The 15,982-nt window shown below is 53.0% G+C and overlaps 1 protein-coding gene across 1 annotated transcript in view; it reads right to left on the bottom strand.

Annotated features, from left to right (window-relative positions):
• Window positions 1-14,536, bottom strand: part of OPRD1 (opioid receptor delta 1) — a 52,081-nt gene extending 37,545 nt beyond the window's left edge. Inside the window, exon 1 of the mRNA XM_003891456.5 lies at window positions 14,075-14,536. Coding sequence (XP_003891505.2) covers window positions 14,075-14,301 — 227 coding nt within the window. The 5' untranslated portion in view covers window positions 14,302-14,536. The remainder of the gene's footprint in view (window positions 1-14,074) is intronic.
• Between the last annotated feature and the right edge of the window lie 1,446 nt (window positions 14,537-15,982).

Below are 15,982 nucleotides of genomic sequence, written 5' to 3'. Positions count from 1 at the left end.
TTTAAGAAATTGCCACAGCCACCCCAACCTTCAGCAACCACCACCCCAACCAGCAGCCATCAATAAAAAGATTATGATTTGCTGAAGGCTCAGATGATCATTAGCATTTTGTTAGTAACAAAAGTATTTTAAAATTGAACTATGTATATTTTTCTTTAGACATAATGCTATGACACACTTAATAGACTACAGTGTAGTATAAACACCTTTTTTTTTTTTTTTTTTTTTTTTGGAGACAGGATCTGGCTGTCTCACCCAGGCTGCACTGCAGTGGCGTGATCTTGGTTCACTGCAGGCTCGACCTCCCGGGCTCAAGCGATCCTCCTATCTCAACCTCCTGAGCAGCTGGGACTACAGGTGCACGTCACCACACCTGGCTAATTTTCTGTATTTTTTTGTAGAGACAGGGTTCTGCCATGTTGCCCAGGCTGGTCTTGAACTCCTGGGCTCAAACCATCTGCCCACCTCAGCCTCCCAAAGTGCTGGGATTACAAGCATGAGTCAGCACACCCAGCTGTAAACAACTTTCATATGCACTGGGAAACCAAAAAATGTGTGTGACTTGCTTTGAGATATTTGCTTTATTGCAGTAGTCTGGAACCCAACCCACAGTATGTCTGAGGTATGCCTGTACGACTGCAGCCCCGCCACCCTCTCACCCAATGCCTGTTTCGGTTGACTTCACTGCCTATAGCCTTGGCCTTACAACTGTGTTTACTGTCCATCTTTTCCCCACTAGACTGTCAGTTCTATGAGGGCAAGGACTGTGTCTTCATCACTGTTGCATCCAAAGTACCTAGAACTGTGCCTGGCACTTCGGGGGGCACAACCCGATGATGTAGAAGTTTTTCTATCATCCCCATTTCACAGATGAGAACACAGACAGCACGCTGAGTTCAACAGTGGACAGTCAGCAAGAAGCTGGATTTGAACCCCAGTCCACCTGCCGCCGAAGGACAGGGCTGCCTCCCCTGCTGTTGGCCTTGCCCCAGGAAACCTGGAGTTCTTTAGGCCTGTCATGTGTTATCAGTAGCCCCTAGGCCAGGCTGCCCTGTGTAAGAACCCACTTCTTGGGCTGAGCACTGTGGCTCACGCCTGTAATCCTAGCACTTTGGGAGGCCAAGATGGGCGGATCACAAGGCCAGGAGTTCGAGACCAGCCTGACCAACATGGTGAAACCCTGTCTCTACCAAAAATACAAAACTTAGCTGGATGTGGTGGTGCACACCTGTAATCCCAGCTACTCAGGAGGCTGAGGCAGGAGAATCGCTTGAACCCGGGAGAGGTTGCAGTGAGCCGTGATTGTGCCACTGTACTCCAGCCTGGGCGACAGAGTGAGACTCCGTCTCAAAAAAAAAGAACCGACTTCTTGGTGTTCTCAAGTACTGCTATTTCCAGCCACTCCCTCACCTCAGGAAATCCCAATTGTGCAAAGAGACATAAGGAGAGGGAGCAAGGGGATAGGAAAAGCAGTTCTAGTCCAGCCTTGGCCATGGACTCAAAAGACACAGAACCTTTCCAGGTCTTGGTTTCCTCATTTGTAAATCGGAGGGGCTGAACTTGACACAAAGGGTGGCAGAGAACAAGGCAGTGGTTAAGAGTGTGAGCTCTGGGCTCAGAACAACACTCTTCTGATTTCAAAATGATCCTGGCACTTTGGGCGTGTTATGTCCTTTCTCTGAACCTCAAGTTTCCTTATGTATACAATGGGGGCAACACACTCACTTCATATGAGGTCTGCAAAGATTAAATGGGATAATATATGTACATCTCTAGGCAGGGTGCCTGGCACAAAATAGGTGCTCAAGAAAAAGAACCATCATCCATGAGTCACAGTTCTATGTCTCGGTGACAAGGTCATTTCTGCAGGGGAGGAAAATACTGCCTCTCCCTGTGTGGTGTTCTTTGAATGGTGCCTTTTTTTTGTTTGTTTGTTTGTTTTGAGACAGGGTCTCACTCTGTTGCCCAGACTGGACTGCAGGGGTGCGATCTCGGCTCACTGCAACCTCCACCTCCCAGGCTCAAGTGATTCTCCTGCCTCAGCCTCCCGAGTGGCTAGGATCACAGGCATGCACCACCACCAACCAGCTACCTTTTTTATTTTCAGTAGAGAAAAAGTTTCACCATGTTGGCCAGGCTGGTCTCAAACTCCTGACCTCAAATGATCCACCCACCTCAGCCTCCCGAAGTGCTGGGATTACAGGCGTGAGCCACCGAGCCCAACTTGAATGGGGTTTTTTTTGACCTCACGGGACCTTGAAGTTTGATTTCTTTCTACTTATCAAGAAAGACAGGCTGGGCACGGTGGCTTACACCTGTAATCCCAGCACTTTGGGAGGCCAGGGTGGGAGGATCACCTGAAGTCAGGAGTTTGAGTCCAGCCTGGCCAACATGCTGAAACCTCATCTCTACTAAAAAAATACAAAAACTAGCCAGGCACAGTGGCTCACGCCTGTAATTCCAGCACTTTGAGAGACCGAGGCAGGTGGATCATGAGGTCAGGAGTTCGAGACCAGCCTGGCCAACATGGTGAAACCCTGTCTCTACTAAAAATACAAAAATTAGCCGGGCATGGTGGCACGTACCTGTAATCCCAGCTACTCAGGAGGCTGAGGCAGGAGAATCGCTTGAACCCAGGAGGCAGAGGTTGCAGTGAGCCGAGATGGCACCATTGCACTCCAGCCTGGGTAACAGAGCAAGACTCCATCTCAAAAAAAAAAAAAATAAAATAAATAAATAGATAAAATTAAAAAAAAAAAATAGGCCGGGCACAGTGGCTCACGCCTGTAATCACAGCACTTTGGGAGGCCGAGGCGGGCGGATCACGAGGTCAGGAGATCGAGACCATCCTGGCTAACACGGTGAAACCCCGTCTCTACTAAAAATGCAAAAAAATTAGCCAGGCATGGCGGCGGGCGCCTGTAGTCCCAGCTACTTGGGAGGCTGAGGCAGGAGAATGGTGTGAGCCTGGAAGGTGGAGCTTGCAGTGAGCCAAGATCGTGCCACTGCACTCCAGCCTGGGCGACTGAGCGAGGCTCCGTCTCAAAAAAAAAAAAAAAAGCCAGGTGTGGTGGTGCACACCTGTAATCCCAGCTACTTGGGAGGCTGAGGCAGGAGAATCACTTGAACCCAGGAGGTGGAAGTTGCAGTGAGCCAAGATCGCACCACTGCACTGCAGCCTGGGCGATAAAGTGAGTTTCCATCTCGACAACAACAACAACAACAACAACAAAAAGGGTGAAAGAAAAGAAAGACTAGGAAAGCTACAGAAGACAAGATTCTTTCTGCACACACCCTTGCTGGCCAGAGACAAAGCTGCTGATTTCTGCAGCTGCACGGGGAACTATAAATCAGTAGAACACAGCCCAGACACCTCCTCATTCCACCCCACAGACCCCAGCCGGTAATGGGGCCACTATAGCCTGCAGAGGATGGTAAATTGCTCATTTAAGCCAGACTTTCTGCTCTACCCCCACGATTATCCCTCTTCCTGTGCATGTTATGACGTTCCGTGTGGCCAATTTGATTTTGAGGTCCCAGGACTCTTGACGTTAATGAAATCATGCCTTGCCCTTGCACAGCCCCCTGCCTCTCAAAGTCCAGACATCTGCCAGGCAAGGAGAAAGGAGAATCTGAGATCACAGCATTTAAAAGTCATTCTTTTTAAAATCTCAGGGTTGGGCGCCTGTAATCCCAGCACTTTGGGAGGCTAAGGCAGATGATCATCTGAGGTCAGGAGTGTGAGACCAACCTGGCCAACTTGGTGAAACCCCGTTTCTATCAAAAATACAAAAAAAAAAAAATTAACCAGGCATGGCGGCACATGCCTGTAATCCCAGCTACTCAGAAGGCTGAGGCAGGAGGATCGCTTGAACCCAGTGGGGCAGGGGTTGCAGTGAGCCGAGATTGCGCCACTGTACTCCAGCCTGTGCAACAGAATGAGACTCTGTCTCAAATAAATAAGTAAGTAAGTAAGTAAACAATAAAATAAAATCTCAGCCATGGCGAGAGGGGCCTGAAATTCTGCTTGTCTTTTCTCCACCCGAATCTTCACGGCCAAACCTCTACCCAGTGGTTTCCCAGTGTCTACTTGCACACTTCAGTGACAGGAAGGTCCCTACATTACACAGCAGCCCATATCTTCTTGGAGAGCTTTGACTGTTGGCAAATTCCTTATAGAAATAATGAAATAGCTGGGCGCGGTGGCTCACGCCTGTAATCCCAGCACTTTGGGAAGCTGAGGTGGGCGGATCACGAGGTCAGGAGTTAAAGACCAGCATGACCAACATGAAGAAACCCCATCTCTACTAAAAATACAAAGTTAGCCGGGCATGGTGGCTCATGCCTGTAATCCCAGCTACTTGGGAGGCTGAGGCAGGAGAATCGCTTGAACCCAGGAGGCGGAGGTTGCGGTGAGCTGAGATCGCACCATTGCGTTCCAGCCTGGGCAACAAGAGCAAAATTCCATCTCAAAAAAAAAAAAAAGAAAGAATGAATGAATGAGATGTGTGCAAACACACGTGTCCAAGAATGTTCACAGCATTATGTATTATTACTATTTTTTTGTTTTTAGAGACAGGGTCTTGCTATGTTGCCTGGGTTGATCTTGAATTCCTGGGCTCAAGTGATCCCCCACTGTGGGCTCCCAAAGTGCTGGAATTACGGGGGTGAGCCACCATGCCCAGGCAGCAGCATTATTTAGATTGGCATAATATTGGAAATAATAAAAGTCACTGGAAAAAGAACACATTCCTACAATGTAGCCATCAAAAATCATGTTTTCAAACTAGAAGGGCACATGCTTACCATATAATGTTAAGTGAATAGGCATCTCACAAAATATTACATGCAATGTCATCGTGACTTCGACATGTGACCCTGATTTCACTAAAATGGAAAAGCAAAGCTGGGTGTGTTGGCTCATGACTGTAATCCCGGCACTTTGGGAGGCCACGGTGGGAGGATCACTTGAGTCCAGGAGTTCAAGACCAGCCCGGGCAACATAAGGAGATCCCCATCTCAGAAATAAAAATAAGCCGGGTGCGGTGGCTCACGCCTGTAATCCCAGCACTTTGGGAGGCCAAGGCAGGCAGATCACCTGTGGTCAGGAGTTCAAGACCAGCCTGGCCAAGATGGTGAAATCCTGTCTCTACTAAAAATACAAAAATTAGCCAGGCGTGGTGGTGGGCGCCTATAATCCTAGCTACTTGGGAGGCTGAGGGAGGCGAATTGCTTGAACCCAGGAGGCAGAGGTTGCAGTGAGCCGAGATTGTGCCAATGTACTCCAGCCTGGGTGACAAGAACAAGACTCTGTCTCAAATAGATAAATAAATAATTGAGAAACAGAGAGACAGAAAAGAGATGGGAAGGAAATACACCAAAATGAAAAAGCTCTTTTCTTTGTGGTAGGATTATGGATAATGTCTGTCTCTGCTTAAATTTCTCCGTATTTTCTGAAATAAGTTTGTTACCTTTATTGTAGAAGAAAAATGTCTTTCTTTTTTTTTTTTTTTTTGATATGGGGTCTCAGGCCAGATGCGGTGGCTCACACCTGTAATCCCAGTACTTTGGGTGGCCAGAGGCAGGCAGATCACATGAGGTCAGGAGTTCAAGATATGGGATCTTGCTTTGTTGCCCAGGCTGGACTGCAGTGGCACAATCATAGCTCACTGTCACCTCAAGTTCCTGGGCTCAAGCCATCCTTCCACCTCAGCCTCCCAAGCAGCTGGGACTACAGGTGCATGCCACCATGCTCAGCTAACTTTTTAATTTTTTTGTAAAGACAGGGTCTTGCCATATTGTTTGGGCTAGTCTCAAACTCCTGGACTCCAGTGATCCTCCTGCTTTGCCTCCCAAAGTGTTAGGATTACAGGCATGAGTCACTGCACCCAGCTGAAAATTTATAATACTGAGTTGATAAACTTTCCCTATACCACCCACTCAATAATTCTAGTTCCGGCTCACACCTGTAATCCCAGCATTTAGGGAGGCTGAGGCAGGTGGATCACTTGAGGTCAGGAGTTCGAGATCAGCCTGGCCATCATGGTGAAACCCCGTCTCTACTAAAAATACAAAAATTAGCCTAGTATGTTGGCACACCCCTGTAATCCCAGCCACTCAGGAGGCTGAGGCAAGAGAATCGCTTGAACCCAGGAGGCAGAGGTTGCAGTGAGCCGAGATCGTGTCACTGCACTCCAGCCTGGGCAACAGAGCAAGACTCTGTTTCAAAAGAAAAAAAAAAATTCTAGTTCCTGAGGGTCGAAAAATGTCCACCAAATGAATGCAAAGCAAGTCTGACTCCTCTTCTAAATAGTCATAATTATAGAAAATGTTTATTGACCACATACCAAATGCCTAGCTCTGTGCCGAAGTCCCTCGCATCAGGCCTCGTGAACTCCTCCAAACCACTCTATGAGGGTGTCTCGCTGCTTTCACAGATGAGAAAGCTGGGCTCAAAGAGGGTGTGTATGGACTGCTCAAGCTCACTCTCTTAGTAAATGGCACAGCGGGGATGTCATTCCAGGTCAGTCTGGATCCAATGTCTAGGCTCTCAATGGCTGCCACCCCACGGAGAGGCTTCAGAGATTTGCAGACAGCAATCTACCCTCTACCCCGTCCCCGTTCCTCGTTTCTCTACCTAGACACCCCCAGCACTCGCCTCCATTCCGCCATGTCATGGACAGCAGCAGCAGACGGAAACATGGAGCGATTTTGCAGTCAGAGAGGCCGGCATTTGAATCTCGACTCCACCCCTCTCTTGCTGTGAGAGGCACTCACTCCCTCTGAGCCTTCTTGTCCCCATTTGCAAATGAGAACAGAAAGCCCCCATTGCAGGGCTGTGGTGCAGCTTGCATACTTCAACCTCAGTATGGCCTCTGGCTCCAGAAGCCTCCGGCATGTGGCAGAAGCTTAGGAAGAGGCTCTTCGGTGTTCTCAGTGACTCCTATGGACCCACCCCAGTGCGTCTGTAAGTCACACACACTCCCCAGGGAATGAACCCAAGACCCAGGAAGAAGCAGGCTCCCGGCAAGACCAGGAGATGCAGCAGGAACAGCAGCCAGGGCTGCTGCTTGTTCTCTCTGCTCAGCCTCACCAGAAGTCGTCTGGCCCAGCCTCCTCCTGCTGCCTCCTTCTTTTTTTTTTTGAAATGGGGTCTTGCTATGTTGTCCAGTCTGATCAACACCTTAGCCTCTTGAGTAGCTGAGATTACAGGCATGCACCACCATGCACAGCTCCCTGCCTTCTTGTTAGGTCCAACAACACTCCATTTCAGAAAGAGGACAGCTGAGGCCAAGGTTTTAACAGCCCCATCCAAGGTCACATGGCTCTCTTTTCATTGCCCTGAGCCACCCTCTCTAGTCTCCCCACATTGAGCCCCTCCCCATCCAATCCACCCCCACCCCCAGCCCCGCCAAATTCATTCTCTTGAACGCCATTCTGCAGAGATTGCTCCAAAATCCCCCTCCCCATGGCCCGTGACCCAAAGCTCCCTCATTTCCCAGCACACCATCCTTACCAGGGGACCCTTGAGGACTTGTCCAGTCTCAGCTCCCACATCCAGACTAGAACCTCAGCATGGCCTCTGGCCCCTCACACAGTCATGCTGGGCCTGCCTCCAGGCCTCTCCTCAGCCCCATGAGAACACCTGCCTCCAATTACCTGGGGCTGCTCTACCAGGTGCACCTCCTCAGGAATCACGGGTGGCTCCTGAGCCCAGCCAAGCTCAGCACCCAGCAGGTGCTTCTGACACTATGGTAAGGAGGACACCTGCTTACGACGCTTTTCCTGCTTTTGTCCCTGCAGCCTCTCCATCCTCACAGCCACCCTGGTCCCCAGCACTTTCGTCTCAGCCCCGGTGAATCATTGCTCCTGTGGTTCCCTCTGGGATGCTCCGCCCGCACCTCTCCAGGGAGCCAACTGCTGCTCCCCCTCCACAATGCACAGGCATCCCCTCCTCTGGCTGGGTCTGGGGACTCCCTGGACTCCCATAGTTCCAGGGAGCTGCACTTGTCTGTGGAGTGGCAACTAATCGGGGCTGGTACGGGGCATGGCTGTGTTAGGAGCCAGGGGGCATATGGAGGTTTAAGTTGTGGGTCTGGGCAGCGAGAGCTGAGGCTGGACAGGCCTGGCACGGGTCAGCATCAGCAAATGCTTTACTGACTGAGTATATGTGCAGGTAATGCAGGACATGGGAAAGAGCCCAAGGCGGAAAACGTAGACGACTAGGCCTCAACAGCCCACCTGCAGCCACCGCAGGAGTGCCAGGAAACCACAGTGCAGGGCATACCAGGTGCTATGCTCGGCCTTTCCATGCTCAATCTCTGAGTCCTCCCAATAACCTGTCATATCACCCCAATTTGCTTTTTTTTTTTTTTTGAGACGGGGTCTTGCTCTGTCACCCAGGCTGGAGTGCAGTGGCACCATCTTGGCTCACTGCAAGCTCCACCTCCTGAGTTCATGCGATTCTCCTGCCTCAGCCTCCCCAGTAGCTGGGACTATAGGCACCCGCTACCATGCCTGACTAATTTTTTGTGTTTTTACTAGAGACGGGGTTTCACCGTGTTAGCCAGGACGGTCTCGATCTCCTGACCTCGTGATCCGCCTGCCTCGGCCTCCCAAAGTGCTGAGATTACAGGCCTTAGCCACTGCGCCCAGCCTTCACCCCAATTTTTTAAATGATAAAATGAGCCGGGCACAGCGGCTCACGCCTATATCCCAGCACTTTGGGAGCCCATGGTTGGCGGATCACTTGAGGTCAGGAGTTCAAGACCAACCTGGCCAACATGGTGAAATCTCCCATCTCTACTAAAAACACAAAAACTAGCTGGGCGTGGTGGCGAGTGCCTGTAATCCTAGCTACTGGGGAGACTGAGGCACAAGAATTCCTTGAACCCTGGAGGCAGAGGTTGCAGTGAGCCGAGATCGTACCACTGCACTCCAGCCTGGGCAACAGAGTGAGACTCCATCCAAAAAAAAAAAAATGAGGCTCAGGGAAGTTAAGCTGGTTTTGCCCAAAGCCACACCTCTGGGACACGGATAGAGACCGGGCGCTCCCTGACCTCTAGCCACAACCTTCACCACTGCACTGTGTCATCTCACTGGAATCTCTCCTGGCCCAGAGGCCCTGGGTCCAGACCCCAAGAGAGGGGAGGGAGACAAGAAGCCAGGGGGCTTCCAAAACCAGGACAGGGATTCAGTACTACAAATTCTGCCTAGAAGACACTTCAGCATTTTCCCCAGCAGCTTCTGGAACCTCAGCAGGAGACCGAAGAGACAAGCAGAACCCTTCATTCACCTGTCCCGACCCTGCCACCGTCCACCTGCCTGGCCCAACTCCCCTCCCTGCTGGGTGCTGCAGTCACCTTAGACAGGAGGGAAAACGCGGTGCTTTGCCAACATCATCTCATCCAATCCTGAGGACAAAGGTACCTATGAGGTAGTACTTATTCCCCACATCTTCCCGACGAAGACAGAGGTGCAGTGAGGCGATCTGGCTTGCTAAAGCTCTTGGTAAGTAGCAGAGCCAGCATTTGATACAAAGAGAAAAATCAGAAGAGACATGGGCTGAGGTGAGATCAAGGGGCAGAGAAGCACACAGGCTGAAGGCGTCTCGTGGAGGTTGGCCGGGGCTGGCAGGAGGCAGGGGGTGCTGTGAGGGTACAAACCTGTGGAAACCTGGCTCAGGGCGCAGAGAAGGCAGGGAGACAGAGAAGGCTGTGGAACAGACAGCCAAGTGGGAAAGCACTGACTCCTTGCCCAGGTTCTGGGTCGGGCCACCCAGGATCTGGGCCAGGCAGGAGGAAGAGGGGGTCACCTGCCACAGGTGAGGGGCCTGCTAAGCCCATCACACCTCACCTACCCAGTGGGCTGCCCAGGGGAAGCCTCTGAGATGCCAGCCCGGCAGAGGACGCTGACTCTGCTCGGAAGGAGGAGTTGTCCGGTGTCTGCTCTGAGGACCAGGGCACCCCCATGGCCAGCATGAGTCATCATGTTGACCAATCCCACAAGCAGGAGGAGCGGGTGATGCTCTGCCTTGGGACCACCTGTCCACAGAAGTCCTGCTCACGCTTCACAGAAGCCTCATTCCCTCAAGCCACAGGCTGTTTGCTAAAAACACAATTCCCAGAGGCCCCTCTCAGGCCCCCAGGAGGAGGCAGCTTCTCAGGTGGCTCCTTGGAGGGGAGAGAGGACAGAGTGTGGGGCCCGCAGGACGGAGGGTGCTTCTGATCTGGAATTCTGAGACTCCTGGTTCCTACATTCAGGCCCTCATCAGCGTCCTGCTTCCCAGCCACAGCTCCTCCCTCAGCTTTTGACTCAGTTTCCCCTCCTCATCCTTTAGCTCTGCAAAGGCTTCTCTGATCTCTCTGTCTAGCTGAGACCCTCCCCTGCCCCCAACATGGGCTCTCAAATCCCCCATATATTTTCATAGATAGCCCTTACCACAGCTACAAACTTCAGTTTATTGGATGGCTGGGTGACCAATGTCTGTTTCTCCTGCCAGACCCTGAGCTCCGGAAGGTCTGGAGCACGGTGGGTTTTTTTCTCAGCATTTAGCACAGAGCGTGTAGAGTGTTGTAGAATGAGTTAATTCTTTTCCGTCCTTCACACAGAGCCCCTCCCTGTTCTCAAAGAGCTTAGGGTCTAAAAGGCTCAGATATCACACATTATGCCACTTAATCCTCACCCCCACCCTGGAGGCGCTGTCGGTGTTCCCACTTTAATGAGAAGAGCTTCAGACAGCTCATCACTAGCCCGAGTACGCAGCAAGTAAGCGGCTTTGACCTGATATGTCTGTTCCAGAGCCACAGCTCTGCCCACTACACCACCCTGCTTTCCTTCCCCAAGGGTCTCTGAATCTTCCCTTGCTCACTGTCCCCCGCCGCCACCCCCCACACGCTGCTTAAGCTCAGGACTGACAGGCAGAATTCGCTCACTCAACCACTCCTTCACTCAGCCCAGCAGCCGGCTCATGCACCGGCTGTCTTCTAAACAGGGCCTGCCATAACGAGATGGAGCGCAGCTCGAGGAGCCCTTCAGGGGAGCAGGGGCCTTTCTCCCACCCGGGCTGCCCTCTCTGAGGCTTTTCCAGCAGAAGCGAAGACCCAGGCAGCTACCCTGCCCTCAGACTCTCGTTCACTGTTCACTGGGGAAGGACTAAGCACCAGCCCTTATCATCCCCCCTCCCCAAAGGACAGCAGTCTAAAATATACAGGCTGAAAAATACAGAGGAGCACAGTCTCCAGGTCTCTGCACTCTGAGGACTCCAGGACAAGAGAAGGGACAAAGTTAGGCACGATGGCTCTGCCTGTAATCCCAGCACTTTGGGAGGCCAAGGCAGGAGGATCGCTTGAGCTCAGAAGTTTGACACCAGCCTAGGCAACATGGCAAAACCCCGTCTCTATAAAAAATACAAAAGTTAGCATGGCGTGTGCCTGTAGTCCCAGCTACCCACGAGCCTGAGGCGGGAGGATCGCATTAAGCCCAGGAAGTCGAGGCTGCAGTGAGCTGTGACTGCGACGCTCCAGCCTGGGCAACAGAGAGAAATCTTGTCTCAAAAATAAAAGAGGGACAGAATTCTGCCCCCCTCCTCCCAGACAATGCTTTGACTGTCCTCTACCCCAGGCAACTCTGGAGAAAAGTTTTGGACTTAAGTCACAGACTAGGGTTCTAGCTCTGGGCCTGGTGCCAACAGTGGTACCCTCTGAGAATAAGTCACCTTGCCTCTCTCTGAGCCGCAGATTCCTCATTTTATCTGCAGGATGCGGGTGCTGATGATAATTCTAAAGCCTGTCCCATAGGATTGAAGGTGAGGATTCAATCATTCAGACCCAGAGATACAGTTTTCACATACATGGTTGACCAGCGAAATGTCTTCCAACGTGGGGACGCCTAGGGGCCTGCTAAGCTGCCTGCGGACACTTGGCAATGCGATTCCGGGAAGGCTGTAAGGGAATGCCCCTAGTAGGCCGAGCCCAGAGCCTCCCTTCAGTGGACCTTCAGCAGTGGAAGCCCCCGCCCCTTGCTCAATGGTAGTGGGGAAGCTGTGCTCAGTCAGCCCACCAGCCAGGGGCCCTGAGGAAAAGGTTGGAAATGAGACCGAACACACTGACGCTCAACTTTTCCCAGACTTGGGCACCTGGAGCTCCTCTAGACAGGGCAGGTGCCAGGAACTGGAGCTCTCAGAATCACAGCTACTCTCAGGCCCACCTTAGGACAAGCGTCTCCCTCAAGCTCCCTTCTTTAGTTGGATTCTCCAGGATCTAGAATCCTCGCTATACAGACAGCGTCCATTCACTGGGTCCAGGCGCCAGGCCAGTGCGTTATGTGCTCTCTCACTGACACCTCACAACAACCCTGTGGAAGAAGATTTATCATTACTTCATTCTACAGATGAAGAAACTGCGGCTCGAAGAGGCGAAGTGATTCGCCCAAGTCACAGAGCCAGTTCGTGGCAGAGCAGGGATTCATACCCAGGCCGGCCTGCCCCGCAGCCTACGAAGTGGGGAGAACCACTGACAAAGACACAAAGCAAAGATCAGTTCCGCCTGTGCTCGGGGCGAATTCTCTCCCTGTTGCTTGTGATGAGTCATGGAAAGCACAGGAAATTCTTGTACCCACCACTCTTTCTGCAGGAGCAAAGATCCCCCAGAGATCATCAATGCCGAAGCCCACTGACACCCACACACCTCATCCCATGCTCCAACACACCGTGTTCTGCCCTGCAGACACCCCATACCCTGGAATTCATACTTTCCAATTGAGGAGATTGGGTCTCTATTCTTCGGACAGGGAAACTGAGGCGGATGGGAGGCGGGGCAGGAAGAATGGTGCCTGGGCATCCATGACTGGGCTGAGACTACAGTTCATCTCTCCAACCTCTGAGTCCACGATCTGACCTATGCCCTGCACGGTGGCATCACAGCCCAGAGAGGTTTAGGGCCATGTCCTCGGTCCAGCATGGAGGACCCATTTTCAACTAACAGTAAATACCAGGGCATCTTTGTTGTTTTAAGGATGGAAGTTTTCCTCTCAACCCTTATTGGCCACGTCTGAGCTTATGGGCTGTATCAGGAGGGCTACTTCTGGGGTAAGCTGACGTCTTAGGCGCTCTGAGAAGGTCCCCGCACTCTCCATAAACTCCAAGAAGAGCACCTCACTTCCTGGGATGAAAACCCAAAATCCACTCCAGCCCAGACAAACCTCTGCTGCCTTTGGCAGAAGAAAAGACTGTTAGAGGAGGCAAAGAGAAAATGGGAGGCGGCATTTGTGAGGATGGCGTGAGGCTTCTCTGAATCCTATTCAGAATTCCTGACCAGATGGCCACTGGGGAAGGGAACAGAGAACCGGTTGGCGACCCACAGCTGTCGCCCATGGTATCCAGGAATCACTGACAAAGGCACACACAGCTGCACAAACACAGGTGCGGCCACTCTGGACGCTCTGCTGCCCTCGGGGTTTCGGGGGCTTGACAAGAACAACAGTCACATTGTTACATTCAGACAGAATCACAAACTGACCGTTAGGGACAAGCACACACCAACAGATGAGCACCAAATATGACTCGGTAAGGGCCCCACGGCGAGGTGCTGACACCCAGCACCCTCCTGTCTGCCCTGCCCGCACGGTGCCCTCACACCGGTCTCCCCAAAGGCCCGCGGCACCTCAGAGCAGCTCTGCCCACCCCATGGGCATGTTTCCGACGTCCAAACATACAGTTGTACTGTCACAACCATCCACTCACAAACTGTGACAGATACACAAACTGATGCCAAACTGTCCCACAAAGAAACAAGGGGATGCCAACAGATGATCAAATGTAATTTACTCAACCGCGGCGCAACCCCCTCCACCACACACACACACACACACACACACACACACACACACACACGATGACACACATTCCTGTGTCCCCCTCGATGTAAGTGGCCTCACCTCTCGCTGGGCCCCAGGTGCCCCTGCTGGAAGTGCGGAGGCGAAGGGAGTCCAGGGTCCGGGCTTGGGGTCCCAAGTTCGTGATCCCCACCCTCCCCCCGGGCCCCATCCCTGCGGTGCCGGCCGGCAGCGGACTCACCGTACGATGCCGAACATGACGAGCACGTTGCCCAGCAGCCCCACGGCGCACACGGCCGAGTAGAGCGCAGTGATGGCGATTGCCAGGGCGAGGGACGAGGCGCTCCGCGCACCCGGCGGCCCCGACGCATTGGCGCCAGCGTTGGGGAAGGCGCTAGGGTAGGCGTCCGAGGCGTTGGCGAAGAGCGGGGGCTGCAGCGCGGCGCCGGCGGAGGGGGCCGGTTCCATGGTTGCCGGCCGGCTCCGCCGCGTCCCTCTCCACCGTGCGCCCTGGGCGCGGGGATCCGACACCAAGGGAGCGGGAAGGTAGAGGCCGCGGCCCCGACGCCGCCGGCTGCCGCGTCCCGGCCGCCCCGCTGTCTCTGCGCCTCCTCCGCCTGCCTCGCACCCGCACCGGCCCAGCCCCCGACGTCCGCCCGCTCTCCTCGCCCGGAGCGCTGTGAGCCAGGAGCAGCCGCAGGCTCCTCGGACGCGCCCGCCGCGCGCACCACGTGGCCCGGAGGCGGCCGCCAGTCTGCGCCCGCGACCGGGGGCGGGCGCTGCACCACTGGCTCGGAGCTGGGCAGGGGAGGCCTCCCGCCCCCTCCCTAGGGATGCTCCGCCGGCTCGAGTGCGCCCCTGTCCCAGCCTGGACTCCCCTCCCACCCCCTTGCTACTTTGGTGTCAGAGGGACCTGGGTGTGGATCCCGCCTCCCGCCCCTGCACTAACCGGCGGAGTGACCTTGTGTAAGTCATTTAACCTCCCTCAGCTTCATTCTCTTTGTGAGATGAGGAAAATCGTACCACCTCCCTCAGAGGGTGGTTGGGGAGACTGAATAAAATGATTCGAACAAAGAGCGTAGCGCAGTGCCCTGCGCACAGTTACATGCTCCGTAAATCACCCGTATTATCCGTGCCTTTCTTGCATCCCATTCATTCGCTCAACAAAAATTTTGAAGGTGCCTAATAGAAGAGCCAAGTGTTTGGGGGGACCCTTTAGTACACAAAACCAGATGCAGCCTCTGCTTCCTGGGGCTTACAGCCCAGTGCAGGAGAGAGAGAGAGCAATCCTAAAATGCCATTAAGATATAGGTACGAATTGAGAAAGTGGCAGGGTGTGCAAAACGCAGGGATCAGGACAGCTTCCCTGGGGAAACGACACTTGAGGTGAGGGGTGAACTTTGGGGAGGAACTAAAGGAAGAAACAAGGGAAGAGGATTCCGGATAAAGGAAGCAGAGGGACTGAAAGGAAACCAGGAAGAGGAGAAGGCAGGAAGTGAGGGGGCGATGAGGTGGTGGGCAGGTTCTTGAAGACGACCTTAAGGAGCGCTCTGACTGCAGTGCGAGCCGATAGAAGTGGGGCACTTGGCTAAGTCATCCTTGCCACACCCCTTCCAAGACCTAACCATTCCAGATTAGAGCCATCCTTCTCCTTGGGGTGCCCAGCCTTTCCAGAATATTTTCTCTACCAAGCATTACTCTGTTCCAGGCACTGTGATAAGCACTTTATCCATGCGCCAACACTTTGGAGTAGCTTCTGTTATTATTGTCCCCATGTTACAGATGAGAAGACTGAGACTCAGCACCAGATTATCCCACCTATCCGAACTGGTCTCCCTCCTTAAAGGGACTGATTGACCCCCGCATCCAGGAGAGGGCTGGGGTCACAGGAGGTGCTCAAGAAATGCTTTTTGGATGATAAAGATCCCAAAGGGAACTGAAGTGGAACAATATTAGGGGTTCTGAGCTCTAGGCTCTGGGGCAATGCTCTTGGCTCTGTGTGTGGCTGGACAAAGACCCCTCCCTCACCTCACCCTCTAGCTTGAGTTATCCATCTATGTGCAAGGCTCCTACCCTTTCCCGGAAAAAAAGCCAGAATTCCCAAGCTCACCCTCTTCTCCATTTTCTCCACCCCACTTAGCTGCTGTCC

This window comes from Papio anubis, chromosome 1 (assembly GCF_008728515.1).
Source record: "Papio anubis isolate 15944 chromosome 1, Panubis1.0, whole genome shotgun sequence".
Classification (NCBI taxonomy): Eukaryota; Metazoa; Chordata; class Mammalia; order Primates; family Cercopithecidae; genus Papio; species Papio anubis.
This window is presented reverse-complemented; position numbering and strand designations above follow the sequence as displayed.